Genomic DNA, 21,060 nt, shown 5'->3' with positions numbered 1-21,060 from the left:
CTAAAGATTTGATATTACCAAAGTGTACTGGAAGTAAACAAATCGCCATTACTACGGTGGCATCTCCCTCACTCCTGCATGTTTGAATGCAAGCTGTACAGAGAAGTGTACGATTTTCTACTCTCTCCTTTACTGTCCGTTAGGGCTGGGCGATAAAACGCTAACGATAACAATTAAAACGTGAAACAGAATAAAGTGCAGCAGGTTTATTTAAAGCTGTGACAAAGAAACATCTCTGCTGCTAAGGCACTTAAATGATGACAGAACAAATAAAAACACTGAAGTTAAAAAAGATTTCTAAAAACGGCCTGATGTCCTGTATGTACACTTATAAATACATTCACACTCTCACAAACATAAACAGAAAAATATACATCAAAAACCAAAGTTAGATACGGGCTCTGAATATTTTTTATACCAATCAACCCGCAGGGGTCGTTTATTATGGCGTTATGACGTGTTCAAAAACAAAGAAAAAAGATGGTTATCAGTAGTTACTATGTGCAATAATGCTAAAACATTTGCACGTTAAATTTTCTGTATGTTTTTTTTTTATTTAACATATTAAACGAGCTGATCTGCAGAAACAACTTTTTAAAACACCAAATCTATCTCAAGTGATCTTTTTGTTAATCATTCTGTTTTTTCCGTAGTACTGAAAAAAAAAACACTACAAATCAGCAACAATGAGCCGTCTTGCTGGTAACTTATTTTATTTTTTCCCTCTCTCCCACTCTCTGTTGCTTATTTTCAGGTAATTTTGTTTTAACTGATTTCTTGCTGATCTTTGGGCCATGGCTAGTTAAGTTGCTTCTTGTCTTCTTCTCATGTTTTTGAAAGAAATCAAAGCAGTTGGCTCTCTTTTAAAGGGTTAAGCTGAAGGTGACTTAAGCAGAAGACCTTCTCTCTGCAGTCTTTTTTATTTTCTATTTTTTAAAATGCATTAACTTATTTTTTGGTGTCATCCCTCCAATTCTGTGGTTCAGAGTCTTTGCACACGGCACCACACCTGTCCTTATATGGTGTTTCGGGGGCGTTTCCTGAGCTGACAGGTTGCTGATGATCATTGAGCTCACCTGGTCGGAGCAGATCTGGATGGTTTACAAGGTTTGATGCTTCTGGATTTGACATCTCATGACGAGAAAAATATAAGACAAAATTTCTGAGCGTGTTGCTGCATGAGACGCGATATGTGAGAGGAACATCTGATCCAACTTTGGAGGAGAAATAAAAGATTCAGATTTATCTACAAATCCAAAATAATGCTCAACAAGCCAGAGATCCGGTCTTCATGAGCCTCAGAGAACTTTTAAACTTTTAATTTGAAGTGTAACGAGGTCCGACAGCGAGAAGCTCCAGAGATATATTTCATCAGCAGCTGTAAGCGGTGAGTTTTTCACTTGTGTTTGATTCACACAATAAAATAAAAGTTTGTGTTGTAAAGAGACTAAAAATACTCGTCTCAGTATTCACACTTTGCCCAAGAAAGATGCTATAAAAATATAGATTTTTAATATCAATTTGTGATATCTTTCTTATCATTAAACATGACTGTGATCAATAACTGCAGCAGGCCGATGACGCAAACAGTGTTTTTAACAAGAAACAAAATGCTGAGTTAAATGGGAGCAGGAGGTGTCTCGTTGGACCAGCAGGTGCTGTTAGTGGTCTCGGGCGTCCTCAGGGCTCCTCGTCGCGGCGGCTGTTAAAGCAGCCTTCAGGGATGGCCTTCAAGATGTCCTCCAGGTTAGTGATGTCTCCCAGGATCTTATCGATGTCCACATTGATGCTGTTGAGGCGGCGGCGGTAGGCATCCTCTTGGTCCTCCATGATCCTGAGCCGCGGCCTCAGATTCCCCTCCACGTCCCTCTGAGCGTCGGCCACGCTGTCCTCCAGCCTCTTCAGCTCGTCTTCGTCCACAGTCCCCGGCTGGTCTGAGGACGGGGAGAGAGAACGGACATAGACGGTGAGTTGGGGGGGGGGATCCTCCTTTTTCAAGAACAAGCTCTATTTTCATGCTTTTTCTGCTCTCTGGCACCTTATTTACCCTGAAAACAGCTTTTATTTTAAATTTGATTATAAATTGTGATGTTAAAAATATGAGTAGTCTTCATAATTAAATCGCTGTATTTTGAAAATATTTTATTGCTGATTTTAAACTGCTTTCCAAACCCGTGAGACTGTGGGCTAAGGAGGCATGTTTCCTTCAAAGATTTGAGGATATTTCTTGGATTTTAAGACTTTTCGAGGATTTTTGGACATTTTTAAGATTTTCACGTTGCTTTAGGACATTTCTCGAATTTTAGGATGTTTGTAGGATTTTAGGATGTGTCTAGGGTTTTTGGTCAGTTAGGATTTTAGGATGATCTAAACAAACGGATTGGACAGTATTTCTGGACTCTGAACTCACTCATCTTGTCCAGAAGAGCGTTGATGTCCTTCAGTGTCATTCCCACGGCGTCTCTGGTCTGTCTGGCGTTGTTGAACGCTGCAACCGCTCCATCAGCAGCCTGCAGAGGAAAAAAGCACACGGTTTACTTTGTGAGACTCTTTGTCCCGACATGCTGTCTCTGGTCGGACACTCGACCTGCTGGGCGTCCATCTCCAGCCTCTGGGCGCTGTCCAGCCTTGAGGACAGGTCTCCAGCAACTCCCAGCGCCTTCGTCTTCAGGTCCAGTGCGTCCTTGTTCAGTTTGGTGGCTTCAATCAGCAGACCGTCATAAGGCGGCAAAGACCTAAATGTCCCCTGCAGAGTGAAGACACTTAGTCAACACAGAGCGGAGACGCTGGCATCCGTCTCACCATCATTTCCTGTTGTGTTGATAAGACAGCTGGTGATTGGTTGTTACCTCCAGGTCGTTAACCTTGTTCTCCAGGACGTTGAAGGTTCCAAGGGCGTCGTTGTAGCCTCCGGACACGTCCCTCAGCAGAGACGTGGTCTCAGCGTTGTCCCTGACGGCCTCCTGGATGATGGAGCTGATGCCAGGAAGGAGCTTGATGGCGGCGTCGGCCTCAGCTTTATTGACGTCGATCTGCTGGTCAAACCCTGCGGAAGAGGATGAGGACGAGTCAGAGAGGACACAGAGAGTGTCTCTTCATCCATCTGTCTGTCTCTCTGTCTGTCCATCAGTCTATCTATCTGTCTCTTTGTCTTTCTGTGTGTCTCTCTCTCTCTGTCTGCTCATTTGTCTCTCTTTCTTTCTGTCCGTCAGTCTCTCTCTTTGACTCTCTGTCCATCTGTCAGTCTGTCTTTCTGTCTGTCCATCTTTCTTTTTGTCTCTGTGTCTGTCTGTCCACCTCTCTCTCTCTCTTTCTCTGTCTATCAGTCTGTCCCTCCATCCATCAGTCTGTCTGTCTCTCTGTCCATCAGTCTGTCTCTCTGTCTGTCCCTCAGTCAGTTTGTCTACCTCTGAGGTTGTTGAGGGCGTTGTCCAGTTCATCGGTGTTGGTGTTGATGCGTCTCAGGGCGTCCTCGGTGTCCATCTTGGCGACATTGACTCTGTCCAGCAGCTTGCCGGCCTCCTGCAGAGGGACCACATGGACATGGACATGGACATGACTGAGACAAGAAGCAAAGACCACCTGAACTACTCTCCCTCGTGTTTCATCTTTGTGTGTTTGTGTCATTTGGACGGCGCTGAAATGATGCGAAACGCACAGCGACGACTCGAGGAAAGAGACAGCTAAACACACCGAGCTGATGGACGTACATCTGTGAGCGTCTGTCCCCTGGTCTTTACGGTGCGTCCTGCTCTGTCGGCCCTCGTCGTGTTTTCGTCAGGCCGTGCAACACGTTGAATCGTGTCAGACGGCGAGCTCCGTCCGTCAGTGACATCACTCTGACTGACTCGGCGGTGCAAATATTACAGGAAACGTGTTTGGGGCCCCTGCGCTCGGCCCCCAAGTCAGAGAAGAACTGTATTTATAATAATCATAATTCCATATTTGAAATGACCTTACAGAATTATGAAATTGAATTTTCATTCATTCATTTTTGTTTTTCTTTTTTCTTCCTCTTTTCTTCTTTCCTTCATTATGTTTTTTAAACATCTTTTCCAAGTCTTGTTTGCCTTGTTTATTTTTATTTTTTTAAAAACACACACAAAAAAATGTCTTGTAGTTTTAATAATTTTTAACTTTATTAATTTTGTGAATTTTGGAAGTCAGAAGAATGACTTTCCAACATCACAGCATTAAAATGGCCCGAAATTTAGGGAAGTTTCTTGGATTTTAGGACATTTCTAAGACTTTCGGGGCCGCACTGAAGTACCCCCCTCGAGGTGGGGACATGTCTCACGCTCTAAAAGTTCACAGAAATTGTCCCACAGGAGCAGTTCCTGCGGTCTGGGGCCCCTGTGCCTGGCCCCTGGCCTCCTGTCATGCTGTAGTACCTTCTGAGAGGCCCTGCCCCTCCTCAGCAGGTCCTCGGTGGCGGCGTTGTCTCGCAGCATGTCGTCCCTCAGCGCCTCAATGTCCTCGATGTCCCCGTCCACCGCCTGCCTCATGTCGTCCAACCTGGAGACCATGGTGTCCACCTGCCCCTGAGCATGATGGGAGAGCAGAGTGAGAACTCACTCATGAATGTTTTTGTTTTTGTTTTTTTGGGGGGGGGCGGGGTTTGTTACCTTCAGGGCTGCTGGGAAGTTTCGCTCCATGCTGGCGATGTCTTTCAGCATGCTGTCTGCCATTTTGCTCTCGTCTTTGGCCTCGCCGCTCAGCCGGATGGCTTGGTTCTCCAAACCCTTCACCTGGAAGGAGGTCTTATCGTACCTGCACACACACACACACACACACGCACACACGCACGCACGCACGCACGCACACGCACACACGCACACACGCACACAGACACGCGCACGCACACACACATACACACACATACACACACATACACACACGCACGCGCAAGCGCACGCACACACGCACACACACATACACACACACACTTTGTCACACACAGACGGCGCTGTAGAGTCCATGCTTTTTGTCGTACTTGTACAATAATTATCATATTTGTACAATAATTTTGTTTGGAGACATACGAACAATTATTCCAAAATTGCTGTAATGTATTAACGATTATTTGACCTCCGTGACGCCTACGATAAGCTCTGTGTTTTTGTGACGCTGCTCGCCACAGATTGGCTGCTGGTCGGCGGTGGTCGACGTGTAAACGCCTCTGTGAGCAGCGTTTGGTTTGTCCCTTCTGGGCGATCTCCGTAGACGAGGACCAGCTCGCCCTGAAGATATAAACGACTCGTTCTAACAAAAACAGTACGATTCTGATTCTTAGATGATTCGACCCTAAAGGAAACACGATTTGATCAGATTTTGGTTAGATTTCATTATTATTTTTCTGGGGCAATTATTTTTAGGACAGCTGAAGAGAGATGGGACAGGTGGGACGCGGGGAAGGACACACAGCAAAGGGCCGCAGGTCGGACAGGATCCCGGCCGCTGCAGAAGCCTCGGGCGCACAGTCTGAGCCAGAAGACGCCCCAAAATCAGATTCACTTTCCTGAACTCACTCATGTTGTCCAGCAGAGCGCTGATGTCTCTTAGTGTCCTCCCCACGTTTCTAGGATTCTGGGTCATTTTGAGGATTTTAGGACATTTTTAAGATTTTAGGACATTTCTAGGATTTAAAATTAGAATATTGCCACCCGGCACCATATGGAGGACCAGATTTGGCCCGCGTGCCAGACGTTGAGTATCACTGCTCTTCACACCTTTTGGTAAAAAAGAAAAATCTGAGATGGACAGAAGAGACTCACATTGATTTCAGACCTCCGATCAGCTCTTTGACTTTGTTCTCTTTGTTCATGAGACCTCGGACCAGATTCAGACTCTTCTCCGAGTCACTCAGAGCGTCGTTGGCGCTTCGCTCCACGGCGCCCGCCGTCGTCTGATGTCTGCAGGACGGACAGACAGACAGGAAGTGACACAAACATCTCATCAGAGTATGAATAACACCGTGAGTGAACACGATGGTCTTACTTATCAGCCAGACTGTTGGCGGCCTGCACCAGAGAGGAGAAAGGGTTCGGGACAGACGGAGCGTCTCCGACGGGAATCTCCTGACAGGAAGGAAGCAGGCCGATATTATCGTGATTAGAGAGACATTTAAAGTACAGATGTGTCATTGTGACCACATGTTGGTGTGACATCATCCTGCTATTGTCTTACAGCTGATCTGAGGTCGTCTTTGGCGTCCGTCAGTTTGCCTTTCATCTCGTCGATCAGACTCCGGACATCGTCCACCTTCGACTTATATGTCTGCTGTCGCTGTTTGATGTCATCGGCGGCGTCGGCGATGTTCAGGATGTCCTGCCCCTCGGCGAGCTGACTCTTGCTGATGGACGCCAGGCGGCCCTGCAGGTTCTTCTCCAATCCTATTGGACACAGCCGGTATGATGTCATCCGTACATTCAGAGTTTTTTAACCCTCTGAAAGCAGCACAACTAAACTGATGTGGCCTCAGGTATCAGACACCTTTCAGTGTTTAACCCTTTGAACCCTGAGCACAATTGCAAGAGACTAGAAGATTTAGAGAATCAGTTTTTAACCCTTTAGGGCCTGTTTGTCTCATTTTAGTCTCTTTTCTTCTTCCTGTTGTGATAACTGTGTGTGTGTTGATGCATGTGTCCTAAATGTAGTCCAGATTGTGTATTTGAGTGTAATCAGTGAATTTGCAGCTCAGCTCCTACAATAAGTCTAAAATACACTGTGGAAACTAAATAGTTACATTCAGACTGTTCAGGTCCAAAAATGCTCCATTGAAACCCATTCAAACTGACATTTTTGATCCCACAGCCATCAGAGCAGAAAAACAGGACTTGTATTATTTCTGGGTGTCATTCTGGGCTTTTGACTCTGAATTTGTCATTTTGACTATTTTCCACCTGGTGAGGTCATTTTGACCATATTTGGCATATGGAGGAAATACATGCTATTTCCACTAGGTGACCTGTCACAGTCAATGTAGCTGCTGATCACTGACATATCCCAGACTGTCAGCAGCTACACTCACACACTGACATATCCCAGACTGTCAGCAGCTACACTCACACACTGACATATCCCAGACTGTCAGCAGCTACTCTCACACACTGACATATCCCAGACTGTCAGCAGCTACACTCACACACTGACATATCCCAGACTGTCAGCAGCTACACTCACACACTGATTAGGGGGACACTTAACATCATTCATTTTTGTGTTTTTTCTAAAAACATAGTGGCATCATGACATCAAATTCTGAAAATTAATGAATATTTGATATTCATGATTAGGACTGATGCTGGTTAAAAAATAGACTCAATGAAAGTAGAAAATAATATTCATGTTTAATACTTTTTCATTTTGAAAAGTGCATTTTGTGTTCAGAGCGAGAAGAGTGAGTAATATTAAATCGGGCCCTAAGGGTTAATGATCTCATAGAGTGCCACGGTCTATAACGCTGCCTCCGTTAAAACCTTCATCATTACGCCCTCCGCTGTCGCCTCGTTTGTTGTTGCGTGAAACCGCTTGACTCCGCCCTCTAGTGCCTCTATTGGCTGTATCTATGGCAACATAAAGGTGTTGTGTTACCTGCGAGCAGCTCGGTGTCGTCCTGCAGGTCGTCCACCAGCTCCTCGGCGGCTCTCAGGGCGGCCTCCAGCTCGGCGCTGTTGCCGGGTTTCAGACCTCCGTCCATGTTTGAGAACAGCGTCTCCAGCTCCTTCAGTTTGGCAGCGTACGCCTCCATCTGAAACACAGAGTTCAGCACTGAGAGCTGCCGTTTCCAACACACCAGTTTTTTCAGACCTCTTTCCAATGTCGTCACTGAAACCTCAGATAGTAACACGGCGCCGCGGCTCAGAAGGTGGAGCTCGTCGTTCACACGGCAACACGTTCTCATCCCGATTTGTCACATGTTGCCGCTCCGTCAGTGGACTACATGTTACCGTCTAGATATCCTTCTGCAGCTGAATATCATGCTCGAGGTATCCTGTTGCTGCATTTGTACTTTGTTGACTGCAAATATGCCATATTTTTTCCATTTTTTGAGTTTTTTTTTCAATATAATGTTTTTGACTATTTAAGGCTTTTTTTTTTAACTCTTAATGATTTTTTAAATTATTATTAATCTTTTTATTAAACTTTTTTTATTTAAAGTTTTTTGATGATATTTAAGAAAAGATGCGATCCCTGAACAGACACCATTTATCAGCCAGAAACTGTAAAAATGGAAATTATTGTTAATTTCATGACTTTTCCAAAACTTTTCCAGGCCTGGAAACTGCTATTTACAAGTCCATGACTTATCCAGGTTTTTCATGACTGCACAGTTCATCCTCAGGGGAACATGAATGATGAACCACTTTTCATCACAACCCCTTCAACACCTCTTGAGTCTGAACTAACAAACCCAATAATCCTCTGGACAAAATATTTGAGCACACCAGAAAACATTCGCTTAGTTTTTTGTCCGTATCGACATTTAACTGTTAAATTTTGGGAGTTCACCACGACCTGAAGCCGATGCCAGTAAGTGTTTCTCGGTGCACTTTTTGTACCTTTTTCTTGATGGGGCTGAAACAGGCGGGACAGTTGGACCTCTGACACTTCAGACCCTCGAAGTTCGCTCTGCAGCGACACTGACCCGAGTCATCGCACTGATCAGACTCTGAGCCCCGAAGGTCGCAGTCACACGCTGGGCCACAAAACAAGAAACAGCTGTTAGAGTTTAAGCAGCTCGACACATCATTTATTCCCGTAAAGATAAAATGTTCATGTAACTTCATACAAACGAGGCCTTCAAAGGTCATCGTAATGCTGAGAAAATTCTCGTGTTATAGAGGCTGAAATCAGTTACTTACAGTTGACTATTACAATCATCAGTAACCTCAGATTAGAGTCACGCTTTATTTTTAAGTGACTGTTCTTACGTTTGCAGGCGTCGCCGGCCCGGCGGTGGTAGAAGCCTCGCTGACAGGAATCACAGTTCCACCCCTTCGTGTTGTTCAGACACTTCAGACATTCGCCGCTGCTGCGGTCGCAGCTTCCCGCCACGCTGACGTCAATGTGGCCGTTACACTGGCAGGGCCTGCAGGTCGACTGCACCACGTCGCCCCTCGGAGGGCCACCGTAAAAGCCCTCCTGACAGACGTCACAGCGAGGACCTGAGGAAGGTACACACACTTGAATCAGTCATATTTACAAATAATTACAGTGTTTAATTAAGTACATTTACCCAAGTACTGTCCTTAAGTATGAAATTTGAAGTATTCCAGTTTAAGGCCACTTTGTACTTCTACCGATGACATCTCAGAGGCAAATATTGTACGTTTTACTGCAATATTTGGCAGCTTTAGTCACGAGGTACTTTTCAAATGAAGATTTCCTGTTTGTTTTGGCTTCAAATACCCAGTTTTGTTTCAAGAAACATGCTGTTAAATTTCTTAAACAGTTTTTTTTACCAGAAAATCTTTACAAAGTACTTTGTAAATATCTTGTTAAAAAACCCTGTTTATGAAAGCAGGAAAATGTCGGCTAAATGTGGTCAAAAATACCTGGTTTTGTCACCAGAGAAAAGTCTGCTAAATGTCCCAAAGTCTCGTTAAAGATATCTGCTTTTCTTTAGTGCATTTACTTTTTTATACTTTAGGACATTTTGCTGATCATACTTCTGTACTTTAACTGAACTAAGGGTTTGAATGCAGTACTTTTACTTGTAACTGAGTATTTTTATCACTGATAGTTACTGATTGATTACTTCTGAGTATTTTACTGTGGTTGTGAGGGTGTGATGTAGTTGTCCTCACCTGTGGCGCCGGGCGGACAGCGGTCACACCGGGGCACCAGAGCGCCGGCGGCCAGCGAGCAAGACACTCCGTCCGGACAGGGACACTTCAGACAGGAGCGAGGCTGCCAGGGGTCGCGGTAAAACCCGTGGACGCAGCTGCGCTCTCCGGGCGTCTCGTCGGCAGAGTAACAGTCGCCGGTCTGCGGGTCGCAGCTGCCTCCTGCGCAGCTGCAGGGCTCGCAGGTGCTGAAGGCTTCGTGTGCGGGGGCGCTGCGTCTGAAACCGGCCGAGCATCGTTCGCAGAAGTCGCCCTCGTAACCCTGCGGGCAGCTGCAGGTCTGAACCCAGGGGGCCGGGACGCCGGTGCCGCGTCGAGCCGAAACCAGCTGCACGTTGTCGAGGTAACCACGTCCTGAAAAACACAATAATTACATCAACCAAGATCACCCATCAAATACTCAGCAGTAAAATCTTTTTTTTTTGAGAACAGATCACAATGTGACTCAAAATGTCTTTTTATGGAGGACCTGCGTGTGAACGCTGTTACTTCGAGGTAGTGCATGCTGTTCTGCTCATCAGAAAACTGTGTGATTGTTAAAAGTTGGAATTTATTGCTTATACAGAGAAACTCGTTTGTTTTTTAAATGCTGAAAAGTTTCTGTTTATAGAGAAAAACTGTGCTGTTGCTAAAAGCTGAAAGTTACTGAAATCGAGGGAAACTGCGTGTGATTGCAAAAGGATAAAAGTTTCTGTCTATTGAAAGAAACTCTAAAAATTCTACCAGATGAAAGTTTCTGCTCATAAGAAAACTGTGTGATTGTTAAAAGCTGAAAGTTTCTGCTTTTTGAAAGAAATTGCATGGTTTTGCTAAGAGCTAATGGTTACTGCTTATCAAAAAAAAACTGTGATTGCTAAAAGTTTAAATTTATTGCTTATAAAGAAAAATTCGTATGATTGCTAAATGCTGAAAGTTTCTTTCTATAGAAAAAAACGAAAGTCACTGAGAGAAAGTGCGTGTTACTGCTAAAAGTTAAACGTTTCTAGTTATTGAGAGTGCGTGTGATTGCAAAGTAAAATATGGTAGTAAAAGGAAGCTCACCATCGTCGCCGAATGTTGCCCGGATCTTGATGGCGGTGATGTTCTGCAGGAGCGTCTGAAACTGTGAGGAGGAGAGCTGAGGCCTCCACTTACTGCTGGGCCGCTCATCCAGTCTGTTCAGCAAACAGAAAATATAATTTCACTCTTTACAATAAACTTTACTTATTTTGGCAGGCCTGCAGGTTTAGAGGGCCTGCTTTCTTTAAGAAAAAAACAATTTTTTAAAGAAAGAAATAAAATGGGCAGAAATTTATGGAGAAAAAAAAGGCAAAAACATTGAAAGACAAAAAAATCCCCAAAAAATTTAACCAGAAAACAAATCATCAAAAAATATAAAGAAGATAAAAAATTGCCAGAACCATTTTCCTTTAAAAATGACAAACAGTCCCTAACTATGATCATTAGCCGTGGATCTAATAATCTGTCATTCTGTTCATACTTGTACTTGACTAAATATACTTATTTTGATTCCACCACTAATATTGTGATATTGTAAAGTACTCCGATAATTACCAACAACTACTAATATTTTTAACAACACTGTTCATAATTAAAAGTTTTTTCAGGGAAAATAAGGTGCAAGAGTTCATTAAAAAAGCATCAAAATAGAGTTTGATCCCCTACAGAGGTTCGGGATGAGACCCTGATGTCTTAAAATCCTAAAAACAAAAAAAAGCTCTCGTCTGGGGCCCCGTCAAAGAAAAAAGTGCATCGTGCAGAATCTGCCAAAATATGCAAAGAAATGCATCGACAGTATTTTAAAAAACCCGTCAAAGCCCGTTTTTAGCTAAATATACGGCTCCAGGCTCCAGGCTCCAGGCTCCTGGCTCCAGGCTCCAGGCTCCTGGCTCCAGGCTCCAGGCTCCTGGCTCCTGGCTCCAGGCTCGAGTTGCCTCGGGTTAGTGTTGCAGCACGCCAAGTGAAAATATTTTGTATTTTGGTGATTTTACCGGAACAAACACGGTGTTTCTATGCAGCCTCTGTGGCGCAGTAATCGGGTGTGAACAGAGCCAGAGTCTCGGCAGCTGCAGATTCTTTGTGCAGGAGAAGTTTGTTCCTACTTGCTCTGATTACAGCAGCAGATTCTTCCTCTCTGACAGCAGGAATGTTCACACTCGAACGAAGAAGACGTTTCAGAGCCAGCGAGGTCAAACCCTGGATGTCCTGTCTGAATCTGAGCTGCCAACATGTCTTTGAGATCTCGCTCTCTTGATTTGAGCGTGCGCTCTCTGCGAATGGCTCTCCCTGTTGTGCACTTACATGAGCCTCCCCAATTTGCTCCCAAAATGCTGTCAAAACATTCATTTTTAATTTCCACCCCAGCCTCCATATTTCTCGAGCAGGACGGAGGCAGAAAATGATGTGCAGAAAAAAAATGGGTTTGGAGAACATGTTTTCTTAAAAAATCCCCAACATAAAATTTAAAAAAAGAAAAGAAAAAAAGGCAAACATTCAGAGAAAAAAAAGTTAAAGAAAAAAAATCTTTGAAAATGCAAACTTTTTTTTCAGGGTTAGGTCTCCATGTATCAATTGTCCTGTATGAAGAGGGCTATAGACTGAATAAAAGAGGGAAAAATACTGCCAAAAGTCACATGATATTTTTTTGTCTGAGTAGATTTGTTTTGGTTTGTGTTTGTTTGTGTTTGTTTCTGAAGCATGTAAACAAAAATATGTTGTGCATTTTTTTTGTTAGGTACGTTTTATATTTGTAAAAGAAAATGCCATCCTTTAATTCTGTTTTTCATTTGCAAACTACGTCGTGTTTGTTGGTAAATTCGTAAAACAGGTTTTGTTCTTTTTCGTTATGTTTTGGCATTACGTTGCCTCCGTACAGTGGGTGGGGTTTGTGGACGGAGGTGACCCTGACGGACTGTCCTGGCTCTCACCTGAAGCTGTAGTTGATCTTCTGTCCACAGGGGACGATAGAGCGCAGCTCACCCAGCGACGCTGACACTCGCAGGCCGCCGCCCTCCACAATCACGTCGCTGGTGGACGGATGGCGGACGCCACGGTCCAGACGCAGCGAGAAGGACAAGTTCTGACCGTAACTCAGCAACTGATTCCCCAGGTAAGGAGCTGAGGGGGAGGAGACAAGACACCTGATCAGGAGGGGAGGAAATGAGTGGAGGAAAAGAGACACGAGGAAGGGAAGAAGGAGACATGGAGAGAGGAAAGGAATGAAGGAAGGAAGGAAAGGGGGCGATAATGGAGGGAGAATGAAGGAGGCGGGGCTTGTTCTCACCTGGGGCGTACAGGTAAACTGGCAGGCTGTTTTTGGAGATGACCTCCAGGTCCTGGTGAGTCGGTGACCAGCGGAAGTGAACGTTGTCGGGGGTGACGCCCTGCGCCGTCGCTGCCGTCCAACCGTCTGGACCTGAAAACACAATGGTTACAACTTCTCAGAGACTTTTATTTTGAAATCAAACCCAGAATTTTCTGAAATACTCTGGGGTCTTTTATTGTGAAGTGCAGATGTTCAGGTTACCGTCGGTGAAGGTGGTTGTGATGTTGTAGACGGAGAAACCGGACTGCACTGAACATCGGCTGCTGTGACCGTAACAGAAACAGGCCTGACTCCCAGAATCCTGTCTGAGCTGACGTCTGAAAAACACAACCAGCAACAGGAAGTTATCCAGAGAAACTGCGTGTGAATGTAAAAGGCGAAAAGTTTTGTCTATTAAGATTAACTACGTGTGACTGCTAGAAGCTGAGCGTAGCTAAAGAGGTTCTTCACCTTTGCTTGCAGCCGTTGGGTCCGATCGGTCCGTCTGGGCAGCGGTCGCATTTATCTCCTGTGACGCCTTCTTTACAGCTGCAGCGCCCCCTGCTGTCACACGAGGCGCTGACAGAACCTGGAGACCAAAAAAAACAAAACAAGTTTTGACGTCCAGCATGACCATTTTTCATCAGATCAGCGGGAGCGTCACATGTTGTGTCTCACCTGTGAGGTTGCAGCGGCAGGGCGTGCAGCTCGGCGACGCCCCCACCATGTGGTAACCATCCTTGCAGCGCTCGCAGTGGCGTCCCTCCGTGTTTCCTTGACAGTCGACACAGTGCAGGCCCAACTTGTCCCGAAGGCAATACCGAGATCTGCCGTTACAGTCGCAACGTGCTATTGCTGCAGGAGGGAGGAGTCAGGTTTAGTTTGTTCATGTAGAGTTTCTGTTTTTGATTGGTCCTCATTATTTCTGCAGTTTTTTGGGTGGAAAGTCAAACTATGTCCTTTCACCGTTTGGAAAAGTACAAATGTTGCACTGAAGGTCAAACATGTTTTTTTTATTATTTCAATTTAAGGGTTCGTCCTCTAGGGAGCAAGAATAAGATCAGATCATTTAATGGAAAGTGCTTGTTAAATTTTCTTAAATACAAGTTTGCACAACTTTTGTACTGATGGAGGAGTTTTTGGAAAAGTCTTTCTTTTGCGTTTAAAGAAGGATCTGCGTTCATATCATAACGTACTGAAAACGATCCTTATGTACACGGATCCCCGAAAACAACTGAAAATGCTGCAGTATGCATGCCAGAAGACCATGCGCCAGCTCGAAGGTTGGCCGTGATGTCACACGCATGGCGGTGACAGAAGTTTAATCAAAAGATCGCACTCTGGAACTCGGTTTCAAAAGATTTCAGGCCCACAAACGCCATTGACGTGTGAACGAAATACCAAACCGTAGCAGAAGTTTAACGTGTCATGCAAGAAGAGATTGAAAGAGATGCAGCAGATGGGTTCGTGTTTATTTTCAGTGTTCACACGAAGAGTTCATGACCGCCCCCGTCTTTACAGCGTCGCAGGTGAATATTTTGGAAGAGCTCCAGAGTTCACGAATTGGTGTACACAACTTCCTGCATCGTAATCACAAGTTTCATTTGAACGCAGCAAGAGACTGAAAGTTACCACGGTAACATTGTTTACGAGACTGTTTTCCAGCTTGTTTGTGACACCAGAGAGAATATAAAACAAAGGCCGTCTGCCGCAGAGCCGTGTACACAGCTCTGCTCCACTGGGAAAGCAGTCTGTCGTCTACTTTCAGCAGGTTTAGCCACGTTTCAAAAACCCGCCAACAAGCACCAAGTCAGGAAAAATATTTTTTTCCTTTTTTCTTCTCACTCCAGATATTTAAGGTACATTTAGTGGAAGTCTGACCTAAAGTTGCATCATTGCAAAGAGTTAACCAGACCGAAGATGGAGACAAAATCACAGTTTGTCTTTCAGCGAAAAGCTCACCGAGCATCAGAAGTGTTTACAGAGTGTGAGGCGCCTCGTAAGTTCTGTGGTTTGTTCAGAAATCCCAGAGAGCTGCACCTTCCCGCCTGAAGCCCTGCAGACAAATCCCTCCCGTCCACAGAGTCCCACCCAAATCGGCCAACGCCTCTTCTGAGGAAACAACCCAGCGGCCTGCCTGCAGCGGGCGCACGTGTGCTCATCACGCGCAGAAGCACTCCGCAGATCTGATAAAACCTTTTCCAGCAGTGAGACGCCGGCTGCATTAAAGCTCCGTTTTAAATTCTGATAGAGTTTCGACAGGCCGCTGCTTGTTGCTGCTGCGAGCAGCCGGGGGGATTTCATTCCCATAAACAGTGTTTAGTGATGACGTTACGCAATGATGGGCAGGAAGGAATGAGAGGGAAGAATTAACCAGGACTGAGTGAATCATCCGCCGCACTGCAAAACACACATCAGTAAATCTTATTTTAGACTCTCTGTTTCATTTCAGTTCAGCTCAATCCATTTCCACGTTAGGCTGCGTCCATAAAGTCTCATTACTGCCATCATGTGAGCTGCAAAAGCCAAAAAGTGTTTGCATGAAAAGGCTTTTTCAAATCATCTAAAAATACCACCTCATGCTACAGTTAAAACTTTTGTGTGATAAACAGGAGTTTATGATGTGTTTCCATTAGGCCTATTTTGAGGGTAAATGGAAACCCGTCGAGTGACGGAGAAAGACATTGAAACTGTAGTAAAAAGTAGTATAAAGTGAATGTAATTTTCAAAAGACCATTTTCATAAAAAGTTGTCTCATCTGCCCCGTGCACGTCACTGCACGCATGAGCAGCACATGACAGCTACCTCGCTGATCTGCTGCGGCTCACACACCTCTGTCCATTCACAATGACAGCGGTTAAAAAATATATAAATTTAAAAAATGAATAAAAAAGTATAATAATAAAGAAAATGAAAATTTTAACCAAAACATTAAGATAAAAGAAAATAAAAAGGAATTCATTGAAAAAAAGTGCTTATATACAAACACCTGTACATATTTCCTTGTTGTCATTTTAAATGTATCGTTGTTATTATTATTATATTTTTGAAAAAAATCCTTTTTTTTGTTTAATGCACTTCAATAATTTTATCTCTCTTTTTAAAAAACATAACAGATTTTCAGGTCATTCTCTTGTCATCTTTTTATAATTTTATAACTTCTGAATACAGTTTAATCTGTTATGTTCAAATCTAATGTTGGAAAAAAGCCGGCCAAGAAAAACAAAATATTATTGGGGTTCTTTGAAAAGATCTGAAATTCAGCCCCTGAAAATGTGTCTGAACCCTGACTGATGAATTATTAAATCTGGAAATGTCCAAAAATTGTTGCAAATGTAAAAGTGACATCTTGAAAATGTTAAAGGCGTCTTGTACCAGCTGATGGTTTCCTGATAATAGCTGGTTATTTTTTTGTGACTGTGATTCATTTTTCCACACAGACGGATGTCAGCGTCCGGAGGGCAGCGAGGTTAAGGTGCGCCTGTTTGCTCTGGTGTCTGGAGCAGGTTCGGCTCAGATGTCTGTGATTGAGCTGCTCGTCACTGCTGATGACTCACTCTGTGATACGACTTCACGCTCACCTGAGGCGCCGCCGCCGCCGCAGGAGCTCAGGTACTCTGTCAGAGTCTGAGAGGATTCCTCTCAACACACCGTACAAACTGTGCGACTGTTTCTGAGAGAGAAAACAGTCACACCCAGAAACGCCTCCGCCTCCACACGGAAAAATAAAACCTCAATCCCAAAACAGAAACAAAATACGCATCTACCCAAATTCAAAACTAATGTTCTCTTTAACAGATCAGAAACTTTATACTGTTTAAGGTAAGAATTTTAAACCTCAGGACCCGCTTTAATATAACGTACACTCGTATCACTCTGTGCAAAAAAATATATATATATTATTTCTCTTTTAACCACGAAAAAAGGAATATTTTATCTATACATGCTAACTCGAGCCACAGCCTGGGAAATGTCAATGATCAGCAGCAACACTGATTTTTATGAATGATTATATTTTGTGCAGTGTGAAATACTCACACTCATACCGCTCTGCACACAGAAAACAGGGTTAATAATGAATTTATTTCAGGGTTAATAACTTCCCTCCCCGGGGGGTCAGGTCAGGCCGAGGAGTTAAAAATGTACCATATGTTCACCTGAAGTGACTTCCCTTAATTATGATATAGTGGATTTATGATGGAGGTTTAGAGGTATAATTAAAGAACTTTGCTCTTTATTGAGATCTGAGACAGAAGAGACGCTTTCAACAAGTTCATTTAACCCTTTAGTGACCGTTTGTCTCATTTTAGTCTCTTTTCTTCTTCCTGTTGTGATAACTGTGTGTGTGTTGATGCATGTGTCCTAAATGTAATCCAGATTGTGTATCTGAGTGTAATCAGTGAATTTGCAGCTCAGCTCCTACAATAAGTCTAAAATACACTGTGGAAACTAAATAGTTACATTCAGACTGTTCAGGTCCAAAAATGCTCCATTGAAACCCATTCAAACTGACATTTTTGATCCCACAGCCATCAGAGCAGAAAAACAGGACTTGTATTATTTCTGGGTGTCATTCTGGGCTTTTGACTCTGAATTTGTCATTTTGACTATTTTCCACCTGATGAGGTCATTTTGACCATATTTGGCATATGGAGGAAATACATGCTATTTCCACTAGGTGACCTGTCACAGTCAATGTAGCTGCTGATCACTGACATATCCCAGACTGTCAGCAGCTACACTCACACACTGACATATCCCAGACTGTCAGCAGCTACACTCACACACTGACATATCCCAGACTGTCAGCAGCTACACTCACACACTGACATATCCCAGACTGTCAGCAGCTACACTCACACACTGACATCTCCCAGACTGTCAGCAGCTACACTCACACACTGACATCTCCCAGACTGTCAGCAGCTACACTCACACACTGACATATCTCAGACTGTCAGCAGCTACACTCACACACTGACATATCCCAGACTGTCAGCAGCTACACTCACACACTGACATATCCCAGACTGTCAGCAGCTACACTCACACACTGACAGATCCCAGACTGTCAGCAGCTACAACAACAACAACAACAACTACTACTACTACTACTTAGCATGTAATATATTGAAAAATAATTCATTTTTTTGTTTTGTTTAAGGGTTTCTTTCATCTAAAAAACATAGTGGCATCATGACAAAAAACACTGGAATTTAAAGGGTTAACATTCTGAAAAACAATGAATATTTGATATTTATGATTAAAAAAAAAACTCAGAAAAATTTAAAAAACCATATAAATGTCTAATATTTTTACCAGCCTGATTTGGAAAAGCACGCCTTGTGTGCAGAGCTGTGTGAGTGTTTGACTCAGCACAAAAATAATAATGTATGAAAATCAATGTTGCTGTGTAATAATAGTATTAAAGCAGGTACTGAAAGGGTTAATACTGAAAGCAAAGCAGTTGTGTGTGTGGTTGAGGTGAGGCGGTGAGGAGCTCGCTGTGAGGGATCAGGAGGAAAGGTGACAGCAGCTGATGTGTTTACAGATGCTGTAAATCCGAGCTCCCTCCACCTCGCCGAGCAAAAACCCTCAGAGCGCTGAAAGCAGCTCAGCTGAGCCTCAGCTGAGCCTCAGGTAACCCTCAGTTAACCCTCAGGTAACCCTCAGGTAACCCGCAGGTACTCACAGTAATACGTGTAGGTGGCCTGGACGGCGCAGACCGCGGCCAGGACGCCGCACAGTGAAATCCAGCCGCTTCTCATCGTGTGTGTGTGAATCCTCCAAAATCTGATCTGATCTCGTCAGAGCTGCAGAAAAAACTCCTGCAGCTCCTCAAAGCGTCGACTTTTAACTCCTCTGCTGCTGCAGGTCTGTACACGCTGCAGGCGCATACTGAGACACACACTCACATGTGATTCACACACACACAGTCAGAGGATATGACTGAGTGTGTGTGTGTGTGGGACAGTCCGGGGCGTTGTTCTGGACGTCTGCTGGGACTCTGCCACCACATTTACATTTTATAAAGTGAATACATGCTCTGTTCCTCAAATAGAAAATATTAAAATTCATCATTAGGATGTCTGGAAGCAGCTGGTTCAAACCGAACAAAGGCACCAAAAAAAGCGAGCAAAGCTTTACTTCCACAGCACATTTTACTGCAGGTGAAGCACCAAACCCAAACCAAACCAAAAACCAAACCCATCCAGAATAAAAACTCACAAAATAACAATTCAGATGAAGAATAAACCAATAAAAGATACAAAGACATAAATCAGAATGGATTTAAAAAAAAAAATTAATTAAATATTATCATACATTTTCTTTATGTATTTATCTTCATACGGTGTTACAAAATATTGTGCGAAGTATTTTTCTAATAATTTTTGGATATTTCTCTGTTGTTATTTTGTTATTTTTTGTTCTTTTAACAAATTTTCAGATTTTAATAGTTTTTTTTATGTTGTTTTGCTGTTTTCTTTGTTCTTTTCCGAACAGTTCTTCTCAGATGGAGTCCGGTGGGTTTGTTGATTGTAATTTCTGGGCTTTTTCTGATTAAACAAAAATGATTTTACTTCACTTGCTTAATTTTTCCAATCATTGTCAGATATTTTACTCATGATTTTCAGATATTTTCCTCTTTGTTTGGTTTTTTTTTCCACTTTTTTAAAAATATTTTTTATTTCTTAAATTTTTATGTTTTTTTTGGTTTTTTTAAAAAATATTTCACTAATAATTTTCTTTTTGGAGTATTTTTCCAATAATTTGGGGATTTTTAAAAAATTCTTCTGATTGTTATGAAATCCTTCTGATTCAGTGTGTGTGTGTGTGTGTGTGTATGTTACTCAGGTGAGATTCGTGTGTCCAAACACTTTGTTTGTGTTTATGTGTCACCAGAGGTTGAGCTTTAAATCTGTTTCCGTGTGTAAACTGTGTCCTGAGGCTGCAGGTGTGACCGAGCAGACACACCCTGAACCTCACACACACACACATACACACACACACACACACTTACTCACACTCACACACATTATGATCCATCACACACACCCTGCCAGTGCCTGGTTACACAAACACTTTCCCCACCGCTGAACTGCACAAATACACCGCCGCAGGCACACACACACGCACACACACACACACACACACACACACACACACACTGATTCAGCCACGCCTGGCTCATTCCTGTTGCCGTGTCAACGCCACACCCTGAACACACACGCACACACATTATCAGCACCTGGATGCATTTCTCAACTCTGAGTTCACTTTTCAGTATCTGAATACTTTTACTTCATACTGTACTTTTTACTCCAGTACTTCTATCTGACACCCACATTCAGCAGTCCTGGAACTTTATGCAAAAAGTGTGTGTTTAATTAGAATAAATTCATTAATTAATTGAATCTAATAAATTAATAAATTCCCATTTCAGAAACAACCTTTCAGAAAACTTGTAATGTAAAACTGTGATTACCTTAATGTCGGTCAGTGATACTCAACTTACAGCGCGTGGGCCAAAAGTGATTCACACTGGGAAATTTCCCCAAAGTCTGAGATATGTCTTAAAATTATAAACATGTCCTAAAATATGAGAACTGTCTTAAAATCTAAGAAATTTCCTGAATTCCTAGAAACATCCTAAAATCTGAGAAATGTCTGATCTGGTTTTCAGAGGCATGCGGCCGCGTTTCTACCTCCTTTATGTACCTTTCAACAGCTCTGTATATAAGACAGTAAATCCTCCATATTAATATGGAGCCATGGAAAGGGGAGAAGCATAGAAATAATATTTTATTTTATTTTATTTTGTTTTATTTAAACTATTTTTGATTTTGATTTTAAGTGTATATCAAAGCATATACATCAGTGTACAAATATATAACCCCTCATACAGTC

General features: G+C 43.2%; 1 protein-coding gene across 1 annotated transcript; it reads right to left on the bottom strand.

Annotated features, from left to right (window-relative positions):
• Positions 1–191: 191 nt before the first annotated feature.
• lamc2 (laminin, gamma 2) lies at positions 192–19,033 on the bottom strand. The gene is made up of 21 exons (XM_088086005.1): positions 18,845–19,033; positions 13,831–14,007; positions 13,624–13,741; positions 13,375–13,490; positions 13,132–13,263; positions 12,776–12,965; positions 10,890–11,002; positions 9,810–10,202; positions 8,934–9,167; positions 8,562–8,698; positions 7,594–7,750; positions 6,187–6,392; positions 5,998–6,077; positions 5,775–5,912; positions 4,626–4,770; positions 4,392–4,541; positions 3,408–3,522; positions 2,850–3,046; positions 2,588–2,746; positions 2,411–2,510; positions 192–1,934 (listed from the first exon to the last, which is right to left on the bottom strand). The coding sequence occupies exons 1-21, from the start codon at positions 18,918–18,920 to the stop codon at positions 1,681–1,683; spliced, it is 3,387 nt and encodes a 1,128-aa protein (XP_087942131.1). The 5' UTR covers positions 18,921–19,033; the 3' UTR covers positions 192–1,680.
• Positions 19,034–21,060: the final 2,027 nt, after the last annotated feature.

The sequence above is a fragment of the Plectropomus leopardus genome, chromosome 12 (genome assembly GCF_026936395.1).
Source record: "Plectropomus leopardus strain MGB_pleo_1.0 chromosome 12, ASM2693639v1, whole genome shotgun sequence".
NCBI classification, from domain to species: Eukaryota; Metazoa; Chordata; class Actinopteri; order Perciformes; family Serranidae; genus Plectropomus; species Plectropomus leopardus.
The sequence above is the reverse complement of the archived record's forward strand: the minus strand, read 5'-3'. Positions and strand labels throughout refer to the sequence as shown.